The sequence below is a fragment of the Peromyscus leucopus genome, chromosome 23 (genome assembly GCF_004664715.2).
Source record: "Peromyscus leucopus breed LL Stock chromosome 23, UCI_PerLeu_2.1, whole genome shotgun sequence".
Lineage (NCBI taxonomy): Eukaryota > Metazoa > Chordata > Mammalia > Rodentia > Cricetidae > Peromyscus > Peromyscus leucopus.
The window spans coordinates 35,655,623-35,670,946 of record NC_051082.1 but is presented as its reverse complement, the minus strand read 5'-3'; the positions used below and the strand labels follow the sequence as shown (position 1 = coordinate 35,670,946).

General features: G+C 46.4%; 1 protein-coding gene across 3 annotated transcripts in view; it reads left to right on the top strand.

Moving 5' to 3' along the window:
• The window catches only part of Insr (insulin receptor), a 138,128-nt gene extending 124,153 nt beyond the window's left edge, over window positions 1-13,975 (top strand). For all 3 annotated transcript variants that reach the window (XM_028857383.2, XM_037198401.1, XM_037198400.1), the window contains 6 exons: window positions 101-345; window positions 1,877-1,987; window positions 2,153-2,312; window positions 3,969-4,098; window positions 5,820-5,954; window positions 9,052-13,975. In XM_028857383.2, coding sequence (XP_028713216.1) covers window positions 101-345; window positions 1,877-1,987; window positions 2,153-2,312; window positions 3,969-4,098; window positions 5,820-5,954; window positions 9,052-9,406 — 1,136 coding nt within the window. In that variant the 3' untranslated portion in view covers window positions 9,407-13,975. The remainder of the gene's footprint in view (window positions 1-100; window positions 346-1,876; window positions 1,988-2,152; window positions 2,313-3,968; window positions 4,099-5,819; window positions 5,955-9,051) is intronic.
• Window positions 13,976-15,324: the final 1,349 nt, after the last annotated feature.

Genomic DNA, 15,324 nt, shown 5'->3' with positions numbered 1-15,324 from the left:
GTGATTATTTGTATGAAGCTCAAGAAAAAGTTGTGGTGGGAGGTGTCTGGGGGACCTTAAGAGGTTGGCCAAGAATGCTGTGTAGATAAGTGAAAAGTAGTGTTTCCTTCTTCTGTGTACGTGCCGGATGAGTGGGAGGTGCCTCGAGAGAAGATCACCCTCCTGCGAGAGCTGGGGCAGGGATCCTTTGGTATGGTGTATGAGGGCAAGGCCAAGGATATCATCAAGGGCGAGGCAGAGACCCGTGTTGCAGTGAAGACTGTCAATGAGTCAGCCAGTCTCCGAGAACGGATCGAGTTCCTCAACGAGGCATCAGTCATGAAGGGGTTCACCTGCCATCATGTGGTGAGTCTGGCTGGGCTGGACAGAGGCTTCCTTTCATGCTCCTTGATAACTCTGCCTTCACTCCCTAGAGCTACCCAGGAACCTGGGTGTAGACTGATGTCCACCCTCCACTGTGTTAAGCCTTCCATCCTAAAGAGTGGGGAAGTCGAGGTTGGGGATTCAGCTCAGTGGTAAAGCGCTTGGTTCCCAGTGCCCTGGGTTGGAACCAAGGCCCTGGGTTCGGTCCTCAGCTCTGGAAAAACAAAACAAACAAACAAACCAGAGTGGGGAAGTGACATCTCCCTTCTCCACCTCATCTTTTCCCAACTTACCTAGAATCAAACTCTATAACTATGTGTCACTTTTTAGAATCTTCCTTTGCTTTTCAGACTTTCCCACTGATTTTTGTATTATTATATTTCTTTCCTCTTTTTGGCTTCCCTGTAACCCTTGACCACATGGAAGTACCTGCCCCCATTCTCTCTTCTCCCCAAAGCCAAAACAAACCTTCCCTGCCTTTCTGTTCCCAGAGTGGGCTCTTTATTTCTTATTGAGCCTTATGTTTTTTTATCCTTATCAGGCATATTTAGGGGCCCCTTTTGTGTGACTTCTATTGCAGAGAGGTGAACAAAATTTACTCACCTCTGATAGGGTATTTATGACAAACCAAAGAAAAGATTCCATTAGAACTCTACTTGGTGAATCAGTGAGTTTATTATAACTTGCAAGAGTATGGGTTTACTTATAGGAACATGGACAATGAGCATAGGTAGCTATATCTCCAAAAAGCCCACCCTAGCATGAGTGATAAGTCATGAAAACTGGAATCTCAGAGCTCTCTGCACAACTTGCAGACAGCTAGAGAGATTGAGAATCTATTCTTCCTAGAGCTTTTACTGGTTATATAACCTTGGAAAGGAGTGGTGGTGGTCTTATGAATCTTGTAAATTTTAGGAATTTTCTTAGACTTGTGAATTGTTTATTTCCTGAACCTTGTAAGTTTTGCTTACTTCCTCAGTCTTAAGGAACTTCCCTCCAGGATGGAATGTTTCAATTCAGAAAATATTGCTATGTATCAGCTCCTAAATGCCCTGCTCTTGCTGATGTAGGAGCAGGTTCCTGACCTCTCTTTTAGATACTCTATTGCAGGGAAGACATTTCCCAAGCTAGATAAATGAGTGGCATATTAGGGGGAAAATGCTAGGAGAAATTGAAAAAGAGAGAAGAAGAGGATTGTGGAATATATTTGAGGAAAGTCTTAAAGGATATGAGACCGAACCATGTGTACATGAGAGGGGACAGGCCAAGGAGAGCAGGAGCTGCAAAGTTTGGAGGTAAGAACATGGTTTCTATACTGAGGAACAGTAAGTAGATAAGATTTGATTGGGAGGACATATACATGAGTGTGTCTATTTGCTTCCCTTACTAGAGCTAGCTGGCTATACTTCATCTGGGCACAGGGTGGCCTCTAGTGGGCACCAGACAGAGAGTCCATGGTGAGTTGAAATAATTCCTGGACCCTCTTTGAATCACCTCCATGCTTGTTCTGCAGGTCCGCCTCCTTGGGGTGGTGTCCAAGGGCCAGCCAACACTGGTAGTGATGGAATTGATGGCTCATGGAGACCTGAAAAGTCACCTCCGTTCTCTGCGACCGGATGCTGAGGTGAGCTGCCTCTAGGTCCCCAGCAGGGCACCTGCTCTTAAGTGTACCAACCTCGCTAAGTGCAAACCCATATTTTGACATAACCCTGGCTCCTCTCCCCTTACTCTGCAAGAGATGATTTAGATGGCAGCAGAGAGCTAATTGCAATCCATGTTTTGATTTTAGAATAACCCAGGCCGTCCTCCCCCTACCTTGCAAGAAATGATTCAAATGACAGCAGAAATTGCTGATGGCATGGCATACTTGAATGCCAAGAAGTTTGTGCACCGGGACCTGGCAGCTCGAAACTGCATGGTTGCTCATGATTTTACCGTCAAAATTGGAGGTGTGTCTCGGAATCCTCTAGTGAGTGTGAGTGTGAGTGTGTGTGTGTGTGTGCGCGCGCGCGCGCGCGCACGCACACACACACACTTTCCTAGTCCAGAAGTCAACATTTCTGCTCTAGTTTCCTGTCTGTTTCTATTGTAAGTAAACAAACAAACAAACAAATAAATAAAGCAACTTGGGGAGGAAGGAGTTTGTTTCAACTTGTCATCCATCACCAAGGGAAGTCAGGGTAGGAACTTGAAACAGAAACCATGGAAGAATGCTGCTTCTGGTTTGCTCTGGCTCATGCTTAGGTAGCTTTCACATATAGCTCAGGAGTCCCTGCCAAGAAAATGGTGCTGTCATCGTGGACTGGGCCCTCCTATCTTAATTAACACTCAAGACAGTCCTCCACAGACATGGCCAGAGGCTGATCTTAATGGAGGCTTTCCTCTCAGGTGACTCTAGCCTGTGTCCAGGCAGCAGTTAACACTTACTAGTACAAGACCAAAGGTTGAGCCAGAGAATGCAGAAGGAGATGCCAAGTGCCTAGATGTCTGGCTGGAGTGTGTGGATAGGATGAGAGGACCCAGGACAGTAAGATATGAGGCTGAGCTGAAAGCCAAGAAGCAGGCCTGTAAGAGCTTCATAACTCATAGGACTCACCCCTCCTCTACAAAACCAGTGAGATCCAGAAGAGGCAAGGTCCCATAAAGATCCTATAAGACCCTCCCCGCCTCCAACAGTTATGGGAGCAGGTAGGGAGTTGAACCTATGTGTGATTCCGAGAGATATTCTTTTACATAAGAATGGGAGTCATGCAGGAATGTGACCCAAAGACGACATCCTGCATGAACTGTTTGAAGGAAGATGAGACATGATTCTGTATTTATGATCCCAAAGACCTACATTAACAGTGAGAAAACCCCCCACAAAACCCAGGTGTGGTGATGCATGCATCCTGACACTTGGGGGAGGTAGCGGAAGGAGGATCAAAAGCTTTTCCGTGTCATTCTCAGCAACATAGCAAGGACAAGACTCTCTTGGAGTATGTGAGACTCTCTTGGAGTATGTGAGACTCTCTTGGAGTATGTGCGACTCTCTTGGAGTATGTGAGACTGTCTGAAAACCCGAAGAAACAAAAGCAATGGGAACAGGAAGGGGTTGACTCTGTTCACAGGGCCACCCTTGTGTGCTGGGGTGTTGCCGTGTGGGAGGATACGCAGGGGAGAGTCGGAGGTGAGCCTGGATTGTGCAAAGGCATGAGAAGTGAGATGCATTGGAGAGAGATGTAGAGGCAGAAGGGCTTGGTTGCACACTGGGGATGTGAGCAAAAGGCAGGGTCAAAAGAGACCCCCAGCTTTCGGTTTTTGGCTGAGCAGCTGAGTCGAGGGAACAGAAGGTTGGCTGGAAAAAGGAAAGAAGTCTGGGACACTGGGGAAGGAGTAGGTGGGAAGGATGAGTTGAGAGCTTCAGGCCAAATGGTTGGTTCTTTACCACTGGGGACCTCTTCCGCTTCCTTACGTGGTAGCCCCTGTTCTCCATCCCCAGCCTTAGGCACAGCCTCATAACCTCCTCCTGGTGAATTTGCCTACCCCCTGTAGTAGTTTTGTGAGGGGTGGAGCCCTCCATGCTAGGATGATGAACTGAAAACATGTGACCTGTTTGTTGTCAGACTTTGGGATGACGAGAGACATCTACGAGACAGATTACTATCGGAAAGGGGGTAAGGGCCTGCTGCCCGTGCGGTGGATGTCACCTGAGTCCCTGAAGGATGGAGTCTTCACTGCCTCTTCTGATATGTGGTAAGTTATGCATGCATGGGTGGATGTCTGTACTGGGATTGAACTTCTGCAGGAGTCCTACTAATGTGGTCAGCAGGAGGTGGTAGAGGGAAACCTGCCTTTCACATATTGAAATGAAGGTGGTTCGTTCTGGATTCTCTTACATGTCTACCCTTATGTATTGACTGAGAATGATTTTAGAAGAATTTATGAATTATAACGTAAATCGTTGCATGCATGCGTGTGTGTGTGTGTGTGTGTGTGTGTGTGTGTGTGTGTGTGTTTTCATGTCCTGTAAAGAGTCTTTCTCTGTCCCTCCAGCCAGCTCCCAAATAATGACATGGACACTTCTTACTAATTCTGAAAGTTTAGCCTATAGCTTAGGCTTGTTCCTAACTAAATTATAACTTAAATTAGCCATTTCTATTAATCTACATTCTATCACATGGTGTTAACTCTCTTTCATCTTCTACCTCCTGTTTCCTCTCTGTCTCCTGGCTTCTCCTGCCTCTTGATTCCTCCTCCTCTTCCTTTCTCTCCCCAGAAATCCTGCCTGTACCTCCTGCTTAGCTATTGGCTGTTCAGTTCTTTATTAAACCAACCACAGCAATATATCACATTGTGTGTGCAAATCAGCGCACACACATGTGTCCATGTGGAAGGCAGATGAAAGCCTTGGGCATAGTTCCTTCTCAGGTGCCATCTACCTTGTTTTACAAATAGTGTCGCTCACTGGCCTGGAATTTGCTAAGTTGGCTAGGCTTGCTGGCCAGAGATCTCTGGGATCCTCCTGTCTCTGGCTCCCCTGTGCTAGGATTACTAGTACTCACCACCACCACACCTAGTCTCCCTGCCCCCCCCCCAACCTGATCCCGTTTTTATGTGTATGTGTATATGATTGCCTGTGCATGCATACGAAGCATGCATTCATGTGTGTGGTCACGCCTGTAGGGGTCTGAGGTTGCTGTCAGAAATTATCCTTGGCTGCTCTTCCACCTTATTCACTGAGGCAGGGTCTCTCAATCAAACCCCAGAGCTAGTCAAAATACAATGGCTACTCTTGCTAGCCAGCTTGCTCTAGGGATCTCTTGTTTCTACCTTCTGAGGTTGGAATTACAGCTAGGTTACTATGCCCACCTGGCATTTACATGATTTTCTGGGGATTTGAACTTCTATCCTCAGACTCGTGGAGCAAGCACATAAGCCACTGAGTCATCTCCCCAGCTAGCCCCACTTTAAATAAAACACACACACATACACACAACACACACACACACACACACACACACGCAGATAGATAGATAATGCGTGATTGTGTGTGTCTGTTGAGGTGAATGTGCCATAGCACATTTGTGGAGGTCAAAGGACAACTTATAGGAGTCAATTCTCTCCTCCCACCATATGGGTCCTTGGGGATCTAACTCGGGTCATTAGGCTTGGCAGCAAGAGCCTTTGCCCATGGGGATATCTTGCTGGCCTGCACATCCGGCTCTTTACTTGGGTTCTGGGCACTGAACTGAGGTACTCATGATTTGATGGAAAGCACTTTGGCAGCTGAGCTATTGCTTCAGTCTGTCAATTGTTTTTTTAGTTGGACAACCAAGTTCTAGTAAGGCAAAGGAGGTATGAATGAATGTGAGAGAGAGACTGTGTGTGTGTGTGTGTGTGTGTGTGTGTGTGTGTGTGTGTGTGTGTGTGTTTCGTTGGCTTCTTTGTTAGCTGTTCTCAATTGTCATTGGCAGGTCCTTTGGAGTGGTCCTTTGGGAAATCACTAGCCTGGCTGAGCAACCTTACCAAGGCTTGTCTAACGAACAGGTGTTGAAATTTGTCATGGATGGAGGCTATCTGGAGCCACCTGATAATTGTCCTGAGAGACTGTAAGTATCGAGAAGAGGTGGAGAGCATGAGTTTATTCAAAAGGCTTTGCACTTTGTATGTGTTTTATGTCTGTATATCCCAGGTATATACGTGTGGGGGACAGGCCTTATGCCTACATGTATGTTTGTATAACATGCCCTTACATATAGGCTTGTGTTTGCATATTGCATTTTGGATGTACACTTACATTTTCACATGTGTCTACATATGTGCTTATGTTCACATATATTTATGCCTCTGCATATGTCATGTAGTCTACATGTATACATTTGCACATCAAATCTGCTTTAAAGATTTATTTTTAATCTTAGGTATATGAGTGTTTTCCTGTATGTATGTATGTATGTATGTATGTATGTATGTATGTATGTGCATAACTTACATGCTTGGTGTCCAAGGACATCAGAAGAGGGTGTTAGATCCCTGGACCTGGACTTACAAGTGGTTGTGAACCAACACATGGGTGCTGGGAGCTGAACCTTGTCATCTTCAAGAGGGGCAAGTGCTCTTAACCACTGAGCCATCTCTTTAGCTCCTTAAAATTTTTTAGATGCGCTTGTGCATACCTGTTGTATATACACGTGGAGGCCAGAGGACATCATCCTCAGAAGTACCATTCATCTCCACTGAGACATGGGCGTTCCTGGGTGTGGCACTCACTGAGTCAGCTAGGCTGGATAGCCAGCCACTGAGTCCCCAGCCCCCCCCCCCACTCTACCTCCCGAGCACGGGGGGATTGTAAACGTGTATATTTTTATGTAGGTTCTGAGGCCCCACTCAGGTCCTCAGGCTTGAGGGGTGAGCACTTTCCTGACTGAGCCATCTCCCACAACCTTGCTGTGTTTATGTTCGTATCCGTGTCTTCATGTGCATGCTTACATTCGTCTTGTCTTTTCTCTTCACATTCAAAGCTTTCTGGACATTGCCTCATCAAGGCCCTTTCCTAATCAGACCAGTTTGTGACTGGTTGAGAACTGGGGATTGACCTGCGATGATTAGTTTTAATTACACGATCTAGAATTGTCTGGGAGGAGAGTATCACCGATACTCTAGGCAACACTGGCCTGTGGGCATGTCTGGGGGGATTGTCTTGGTTATGTTAGCTGAGGTCACCTACCAGCCCACTGTGGGTGACACCATTTCCTAGGCAGGGAAACCTGAACTGTATGAAGTGGAGACAGCAAGCTGAGCAGGCATGCACACTCACTCTCTGGCTGCTCGTGGCTGCGCATGGGACATGACAAGCTGCTTTAGGTTTCCGCTGCCTTCACTTCCCCACTCTGATGGACTGCAGCCTGGGAGCTCACATCGATTCTGTCTCCCCAGGTGTCCTTTAGTGGGACATTTTTTCATCCTAGCACTGAAAAGGAACCTAAGCCCCAGGGCAGAGGTTCACAACCCTCCCTAAAGGCTCTATTATAAATACTGACAGCACAATGGCCTTGTGCAGTCGTGGCTTGAATACAGCCATAAGCCTTGCATATGGATGAGGCCATGGGCACTGGCGGTCACTGCTAGGAAATGCCTGAGAAGTTCGGCTCGAAGGAGGAAATCCTTACTGTGGCTCACTTGACTCAGCCGCTCAGGGCTGTGGTGAGGCAGAAGGCCAAGGGTGGTAGGGAGAAGAGGAGGACTGAGACTGGAAGTAAAACACACCCTGGATCTACGCGCCTCTGGAGACCTACTTCCTCCAGCAAGGCCCCTCCTCTTAGAGATTCTCTTACTCCGTGGATGGTTTCAGGCATCGACTAGGTTAGTGCCCTCATGACCCGGCCACTTTGCCGGAGTCGTACCTTGAACCACTGTTGCGTCAACAGCTCAGTGTTGGGTGCGCATCTGAGAAACAGCGCAATACCCTGTGACAATAAAACTTTATAAACACATGCAGGGGGCCAGATTTGATTCAAGGTCTGAAATTTGCTCTAGGGCAAGTTACGTGGGAGAAAGGAGAAGGTCAAAATGAAAATGCATGCCCTCGGCTCCCGTAGAGTCTCTGTGGCATCTGTAAGGATGAGAAATGGATGCTTGTGTGACGTTAGGCACTCGTTACCTCAGTCCTGCATGGCCACCAGGCTGGCTCTGTGACTAAGGCTCCTCCTGACATTTTCTTTTGACGTATGAGGATACCAGCTCTGAAGGGTCTTTAAGCCTGGAGTGGCTGTTGGGTACAGGTAAGCCTCAGCAAGCAGCTCCAGGCAGGGGCATAAAACACACGGCTCCTGAGGCACAGGAGACTGGGAATGTGTAAGGCGATAAACATGTACAATACAATGCCTGTTCAGTTTCTCACCTCTGTTACCATGGTAAAAACTGACCAAAAGCGATTAAGGGGAGGAAGGATCTCTTTGGGTCACGGATGGGGAAGTCAAAGTAGGCAGCAGCTGGTCATGGCACATCATTGTCAGAGCAGAGAGGTGTGTGATGTTTGCTCATTTGTCTCGGCGGCTTGCTTTCCACACTCTTGTGATGTGTGGGAGCCCCTGCCCAGCATGTTCTCCACAGAGCCAGATCTCCCCACATCAGTTGACAGTCAAGACAACCCCCACAGCACGTTGGCAGCCCAGCCTCCTCTAAAGTTTCCCCAGTTGGGGCTCTTTTCCCAGTGACAGCTTCTTGGGCTCCATTATGTCATTTTCTTCTCCCCGCCCCCACCTCCTCCCTCCTCCCTCCCCCTCCTCTCTTTCCTGATAATATCCTTTCCTTTCTCTTTCTCCTTCTCTTCCTTTCCCCCTGCCCTCCCTCTTCCTCCACTGAGCACTGTCCCTCTTTGTACTTTTAATTTAGAGGCACTGGTCTCACTAAGTTGCCCAGGCTGGTCTGAAAGTCACCCTAACCTGGCAGGCCTTGAATTTATGGTCGTCCTACCCCAGCCTCCCAAGAGCTGGGATGACAGGCCTCACTACTGAGTTTTTCCGGCTTGCTTTTCAAAGCTGTCTTCCTCCAGTCTGCAAGAATTGCTGGTCCAGCTTTGGCTGTCACGTGTGCAGCCACAGCCAAGGCTCCTTCTCCTTGGGTGCGGTCTGTGGTGGGGCGGGGTAGGAGGCAGCTGCCTGGTCACACATCGAGACTCATCCACCCTGGTCCCTGTCCCCACAGTACTGACCTGATGCGCATGTGCTGGCATTTCAATCCCAAGATGAGGCCAACCTTCCTGGAAATCGTCAACCTGCTCAAGGATGATCTCCACCCCAGCTTTCCAGAAGTTTCCTTCTTCTACAGCGATGAGAACAAGGCTCCTGAGAGTGAGGAGCTGGAGCTGGAGTTCGAGGACATGGAGAATGTCCCCTTGGATAGGTCCTCTCACTGTCAGAGGGAAGAGGCTGGCAGCCGGGAGGGAGGGTCCTCTCTGAGCATTAAACGGACCTATGACGAACACATCCCGTACACCCACATGAACGGGGGCAAGAAGAATGGGCGCGTGCTCACCCTGCCCAGGTCAAACCCTTCCTAACAGCACCTGCTGGGGGAGGATTCTTTCTGTTTTTAAACTCTTCTCTAGTTTGACCGCCTCCAGGAAACTCAGGATAATCAGGACTTGACCCAGATGTGAAACTGAGCTCAGAGATAGCTCATACACGTTTCTGTTTGTCTTTTGACCCACAAATACCACGTGTGATTGCCAACCCTGCAAGCCGGCAGAGGGCTAACTGTGACCCTCCAGGGGTTGCGCTTTCCGTGGCTCTGCCCCTCCCCCTGCCACGGTTTCAAACCAGGATTCTGTTGTTGCTGTTGTTTTCCTCATAGATGGAAAGAACGCATCTGTTTTTATAGGCGTTTTTCTTTTCTTGCTAGTGTCGGAGTTACAGTTAGTTGTCAAAGACAGAATTTATTTATGGAGCACAAGTCAGAAAGCAAAGGAGAGACAGACAGAAGAAAACAAAAACAAACAGCCCAACCTAGAACCCTGTTCTAGCTTGGGCTTTGAGAAGGTTTCATTAACCTGAGAGAAGGATTTTATTTTAGTTTGTTTTTTTTCTCATTCACAAAATCAGTTCCTCAAATTGACCAATAGCTGCTGCTTTCATATTTTATTTTGGGAAAGGGTGTGTAGTCCTAAGTGTGTGTTCATGTGCACACTTGTGTGCATTTGTGTGTGTGTTGTGTCCAGGTTAGAGAACACAGGGTGGGGTGGGGGTTGTGTGTGTGTAAAATATTATCTGGACAGATGCTTGGGGAACTGGCTCAGGAAGCTCCTGATGCTTGGAGTAGGTGACCTCACGTTGTCCTTCCTTCTTACTAACTCAGCGTCTGTCCCTCCAGAGATGCTTCTCAGTCAGTCAGAAGTCTTGCTCAGGGGTCTTCTTTCCTTCCCTTTGGCAATGTTTTCCAAAAACCGAGGGAGGACCGTTTGGTCTGGATTCATCAGGGGTGTTTGGAAGACCAAACAAAGCAAAGGACACACACACACACACACACACACACACACACACACACACACACACACAGGAAGTAGAAGTCAGATGACAATTTTGAGAATATATTTGTAACATATTTAATGCTTAAGGAATCTCTGGCATGAGCCTAATAAGTTATTATTTCCTTGTGAGCAGGGAAGTGGGCACACCTGCCTGTGTGGGGAGACAGAACAGTGCGGGAGTCGCCTCTGTGTTTGGTCTTTGAAGCACACGTTTTTCTGAGAATTATACCACATTAGCTGCTAGCCCTTCAGGACATGGTGAGGTCTTGTGGAGTTTGTGAGAAACTGGATTTTTGACTGGTTCTGCTAGCAAGATGGACTGGATGTTTCTTGCTTGGAAAAACTGGTGGTTACCGGGAGCTGAGCTGGCCTTCCAGAACACCTGTGTTCATCTTTGGGTTCTTCTCTGCTTGTGTACCTCACCTCTTCAAGGCCTACATGTTGTTCAGTCATTGTATTAAACACAGCAAACTCATCCCAAAGACCGATGACACAGATGGACTTTGAGAACACTAAGCAATATGTAAAGGAGATGCGCCCTGGGATAGCTGTTGGTCTCCTCTGCCCTTGGGACATCTCCTCTCCTCCACACTAACCTCCCACAGCTGCGCCTGGTGCCAGGAACCTCAGCTCGGGCCAGGTGTGGCTCCTGAGTCTGCCTCAGTCTGGAGGAGGCAACATCAGAGACTTTCTTCACACCGCTAAGAACTTGTGAAAGGATGTGAACCCACAGCTTCTTCTCTTTGCATAAAACCACAGCTGCTCAAGTGAAAGAAACAAACAACCATGGTGAACTCATGGACTGGGGCTCAGAATCCTCCCACACATTCTTCCCTGTGTGCATTTCCCCACAAATATTTGAAACCCTTCTCCTCTGGGAGATGTGAGATAAAGACCCAGGGTCCACTCCCAAACCCTCTTAATTCTTGGTTGAGAACATGAGGAGACACAAATCCTGATTGCCAGTTACTGTCCAGTTTGTATTAGAAAAATGGCAGACATAAAAATGTTACCAGGGAACTCAGTGATTGGTACAAGAGGCAAGAGTCACAGTTTTTTTTCACCCAGATCACTTTGTAAATAGAGGGTCTGTGCATCAATGGAAGACATGGAGCTCTGGTATTTGTTGTTTATTTTTCCTTTTCACAGTAAATTTGTAGTGGTCAGATGCTACACTAGCAGGAATTTCCACATTTTTCTAATTCAAAAGGTTTTCTTATATTACTGGGGAAAGTATTTATTTTAATATATAAAATCACTCTTGAAAATCACTTTTGTAAAAAATGGTGTGCATGTAACATTTTTTTTTTTATCAAGGAAAAATAAAAACAGGTGAGTGTGGGTCATGTTTTTATTTCTCACAGCACAGTCTACCTCAGTGTCTTGTTAGGATGAGGTTCAGTAACAGACGTCGAGGCTTTGGAATTCTGGCTGGATCGTGCTTTGAGTTGGGGAGCTGTGTACCAGTTGATTTCTGAATACCAGGGACTAGGAAAAATTTTGAGAGAGGGAGTTGGGATGAAGAAATTAGAGCCTTCCTGAGAACCCAGATTCTTCTCTTTGCTGATAGTCTCCTGCACTTAACCTCCGTATAGAGCCTGTTGTTGATGCACACTCCTCACACAAGCTGCTCTTCAGTCTGTCTGGGTTTAGCCTCTCTGTGAGGTCCCTCATCTCAGGTCTTTTGATGAGAGGCGATGAGGCTGTGAGCCAGCACCCACCACTGTCACATAAAGTCCCCAGACATGAATGCAAAGGCACTCGGGGTTCTCTAACCATTATTCCTCCTTGCCCTTTTCAGGCGTATGAGGCTTTGGGTGTTTGTGGTCACCTCCTACACAAAAAGCCAGTATGAGGGCATTTGGGGGAAACCCTAATCTGAAAACCCATCAGTTTCTTGAACGTATTTTAAGCAATGAAAGGAACCCTATGCTGGGGTTTGGTTGACCTCGAGCTGACACTGTTTGGCCCTGTGCAGTTGTGAGAACTCTGGAAGTCAAGGCAGGGCCAGCATGGCACCTGTTTTTCACCTTCACCATTCTTGCTCACTTTAGGACACTGTCCTTGAAAACTCACTTTCTCCATCTTCTCTGGAGAGAGGTGCCAACGTGGGGCGACCCTATGAAAAAGGACTTCACCAGTTCCATTTGATATCGACTGTTGCTGGGCAGGAATCAAGTAGCCGTTGGGCCATGATACTTTTGGCTTCAGAAGATGTTAGCTTTGTAAGAAAAGAACCTTGGGACCTAGAAAACCATGGCTATCCAGAGAGTTTGTAGTGATGGGTGAGAGAGAGATAAAGCGACAAAACCAGGTTTATGTTGGCGCTTCGTTGTGTGTCTCATTATTTTAAAACCTTTTTTATGATCATGGTGAGAGCCACAGAGTCATTTCTTCCAGGATACTAGCCGACGTGTTCTCTGTCTGTTCATTGATAGCAAGCACACACCAGGAAGTGCTCATGTTCTTGGAACTCTTCTGGATGCTTCCCTGTCATCTGAGGCTAGCTAGAGGGGGAGAGCACAAATTGGGAGAATGTGGAGATTGGTGGGGAGAGCTGCATGTCTATTTCTGTGGCTGTCGGGAGTGATGCCACCAAGACAAGCACAGATCACCCTTGTTATCTTACCAGGACATATTGATGACTGTGTTAAGGACAATACATTTATTTCAAGTCTACTCTAACACTGGCCAAAGGGCAGCATCACTGTGCAAATCTGGTTCCTATTGGCAGTCTTGGTTAATGAGTGGCTGTCATTCTAGCAATGGTTTTTCTACTTTGTGATAGGTGGTTGTGTTCTGGATGCTAGCTGGTGAATTCTTGAGAACATAGACTCTTCAAAAATTATGGTTTTGTTGGACATGGGAAAAGAATAATGCTGATTTTGTGTAAATGACACACATAGGGTAGAGCCATTTTAGAAAACCTTCCAGAATGTTCCTCAGAATATGAATTTATACAAGAGATGAGGTTGGGGAATAGGGATAACAGATTATCACTTGCTGTTTAAACTACACAAAGTAATATGGTCTTTTAAGAGGCCATGACTCAAGAAATATTTATCCTCAGGTGGTCCTCAAGAAATGGGGATCCACTTGATAATAGTCAGGGTCCAGAATCAGTTTCTGGTCAAATTTTTATCTGTATGTGGGCCATTATAAAAACGAAACAAAACAAAAATTTGTTAAAAACTGGATCATGAACCTGGGATTCTTGTTACCATTTGAGAAGGAAGGAAGGGCCCTCAACTGTGTGTGTGTGTGTGTGTGTGTGTGTGTGTGTGTGTGTGTGTCCATGCACATGTCCAGGAATGGCTTGTTTGGGTCTTATCCTTTGTATCAAAGTTGCTGCTCCTTGCCCCGTTATGTGCTTGGGTAGCTACACCCCATATGTAAGCAGTGTGGGATCAAATGTGCCACAGTGCTGCAGAAAACTCAGAAACACAAAGCCCACCAAAAACACAATGATGTTTTCCTACAAGAGCCAAGTAGCATCATGTACAGAATATGCCTTTTTTTGTGAGGTGAGGGGAGGGACTGAAATTGTTCTGCATGTACAATACAGGCTAATTACTTGTTTATATTAAAATTTGGAATAAATTATCTGAGCTGTTTTTTATGTGATATCCAGGTTGGTCTGGGTGGGCTGTGGCTTTGAGATTTTCTATATTAAGCAAAAACCTGGGAAATTGTCAGTTCTTTGTGTGTGTATGTGTGTGTGTGTGTGTGTGTGTGTGTGTGTGTGTGTGTGTTCATGTATGCAGTTACATATGTGTATGAGTGCTCATGTTTGCAAGTGGAAGCATGTGTCCAGAGGACAGCTTCAGATGTTGTTTCTCAGGTGCTGTCCACCATTATTTTGAGACAGGATTTCTCATAGCTGACCAATGAACTGGCCAGTGAACTCTGGAGATCTTCCTGTTTCTGCCTCTGTAGTGCTGAGGTTATAAGCACATGCCACCATGGTTGACTTTTTTTTTAATGTTGGTTTTTGGGATTAAACATTTAAAGGGGGCTAACAAGTGCTTATAACTATACTACAATTCAAAATGCTTTTAGTCTAACTTCAGAGGTCCCCATAGTCTTTCACAGTCTCAAGACTCCTCAAAAAGTCTAACGTCTCTTCTGAGACTCATGGCAATCTCTTAACTACAACTTTGTGTGAAATAAAAATAAAAAAGCCTATCATACTTTCAATATACAATGGCACAGGACATACATTACCATTTCAAAAAAAGAGGAAAGGGAGGATAGTGAGTAAATATTGGACCAAGGCTGGGCAGACTCCAAACTCTGCATATCTATGTCTGATGTCAAGGCGCTCTTCAGATCTCCAACTTCTTTCAGCTTTGTTGACTGCAACACACTTTTCTTTTTTGGGCTGGTTCTACTTCAAATATGAAGCTCTCCTCGGCAGGTATCTCATGACTCCGGCATCTCCAACATCCTGGAGTCTCCAATACAATCCAGGTTTCATCTTCATGGCTTCATGAAATGTCCTCTCTGGGCCTCCATGAAGGGACACCCGTGACACACACCTGGCTTCAGCAGTTTCCTTAGCTGTAGAGGGAGATTCCACAACCCCTTTCTTGTATTCTTTCTTGATTCTAAAGCCAGAACCATGTGACTGAAGTTGCCAAATTCTGCTGCTTGCTGGGACTAGAACTTGGCTCCCTCCTTTCATTACATCTTCACTAGCTTTCTGTTGTTCATGGTTTCCTTTCACTGCTTAAGATTTCCTTTAATTCCTTTTCACAAGTTAGAAGCTTAGCTTGGTGGGGTCTGCCCTGAGGTCACCACTCCCCTGATTCCATTTATCAGCAGGCTTTTCTTTAAACTTTTTATCTCCTTGAACACTGGACTTGGCTCCAACATTACATTTCCTGGTGTTCCTTATCTCCTCAAACTGTATATTTTGTATTTTTCCTTGCTCAGCTGCTCCTTTTCATTGC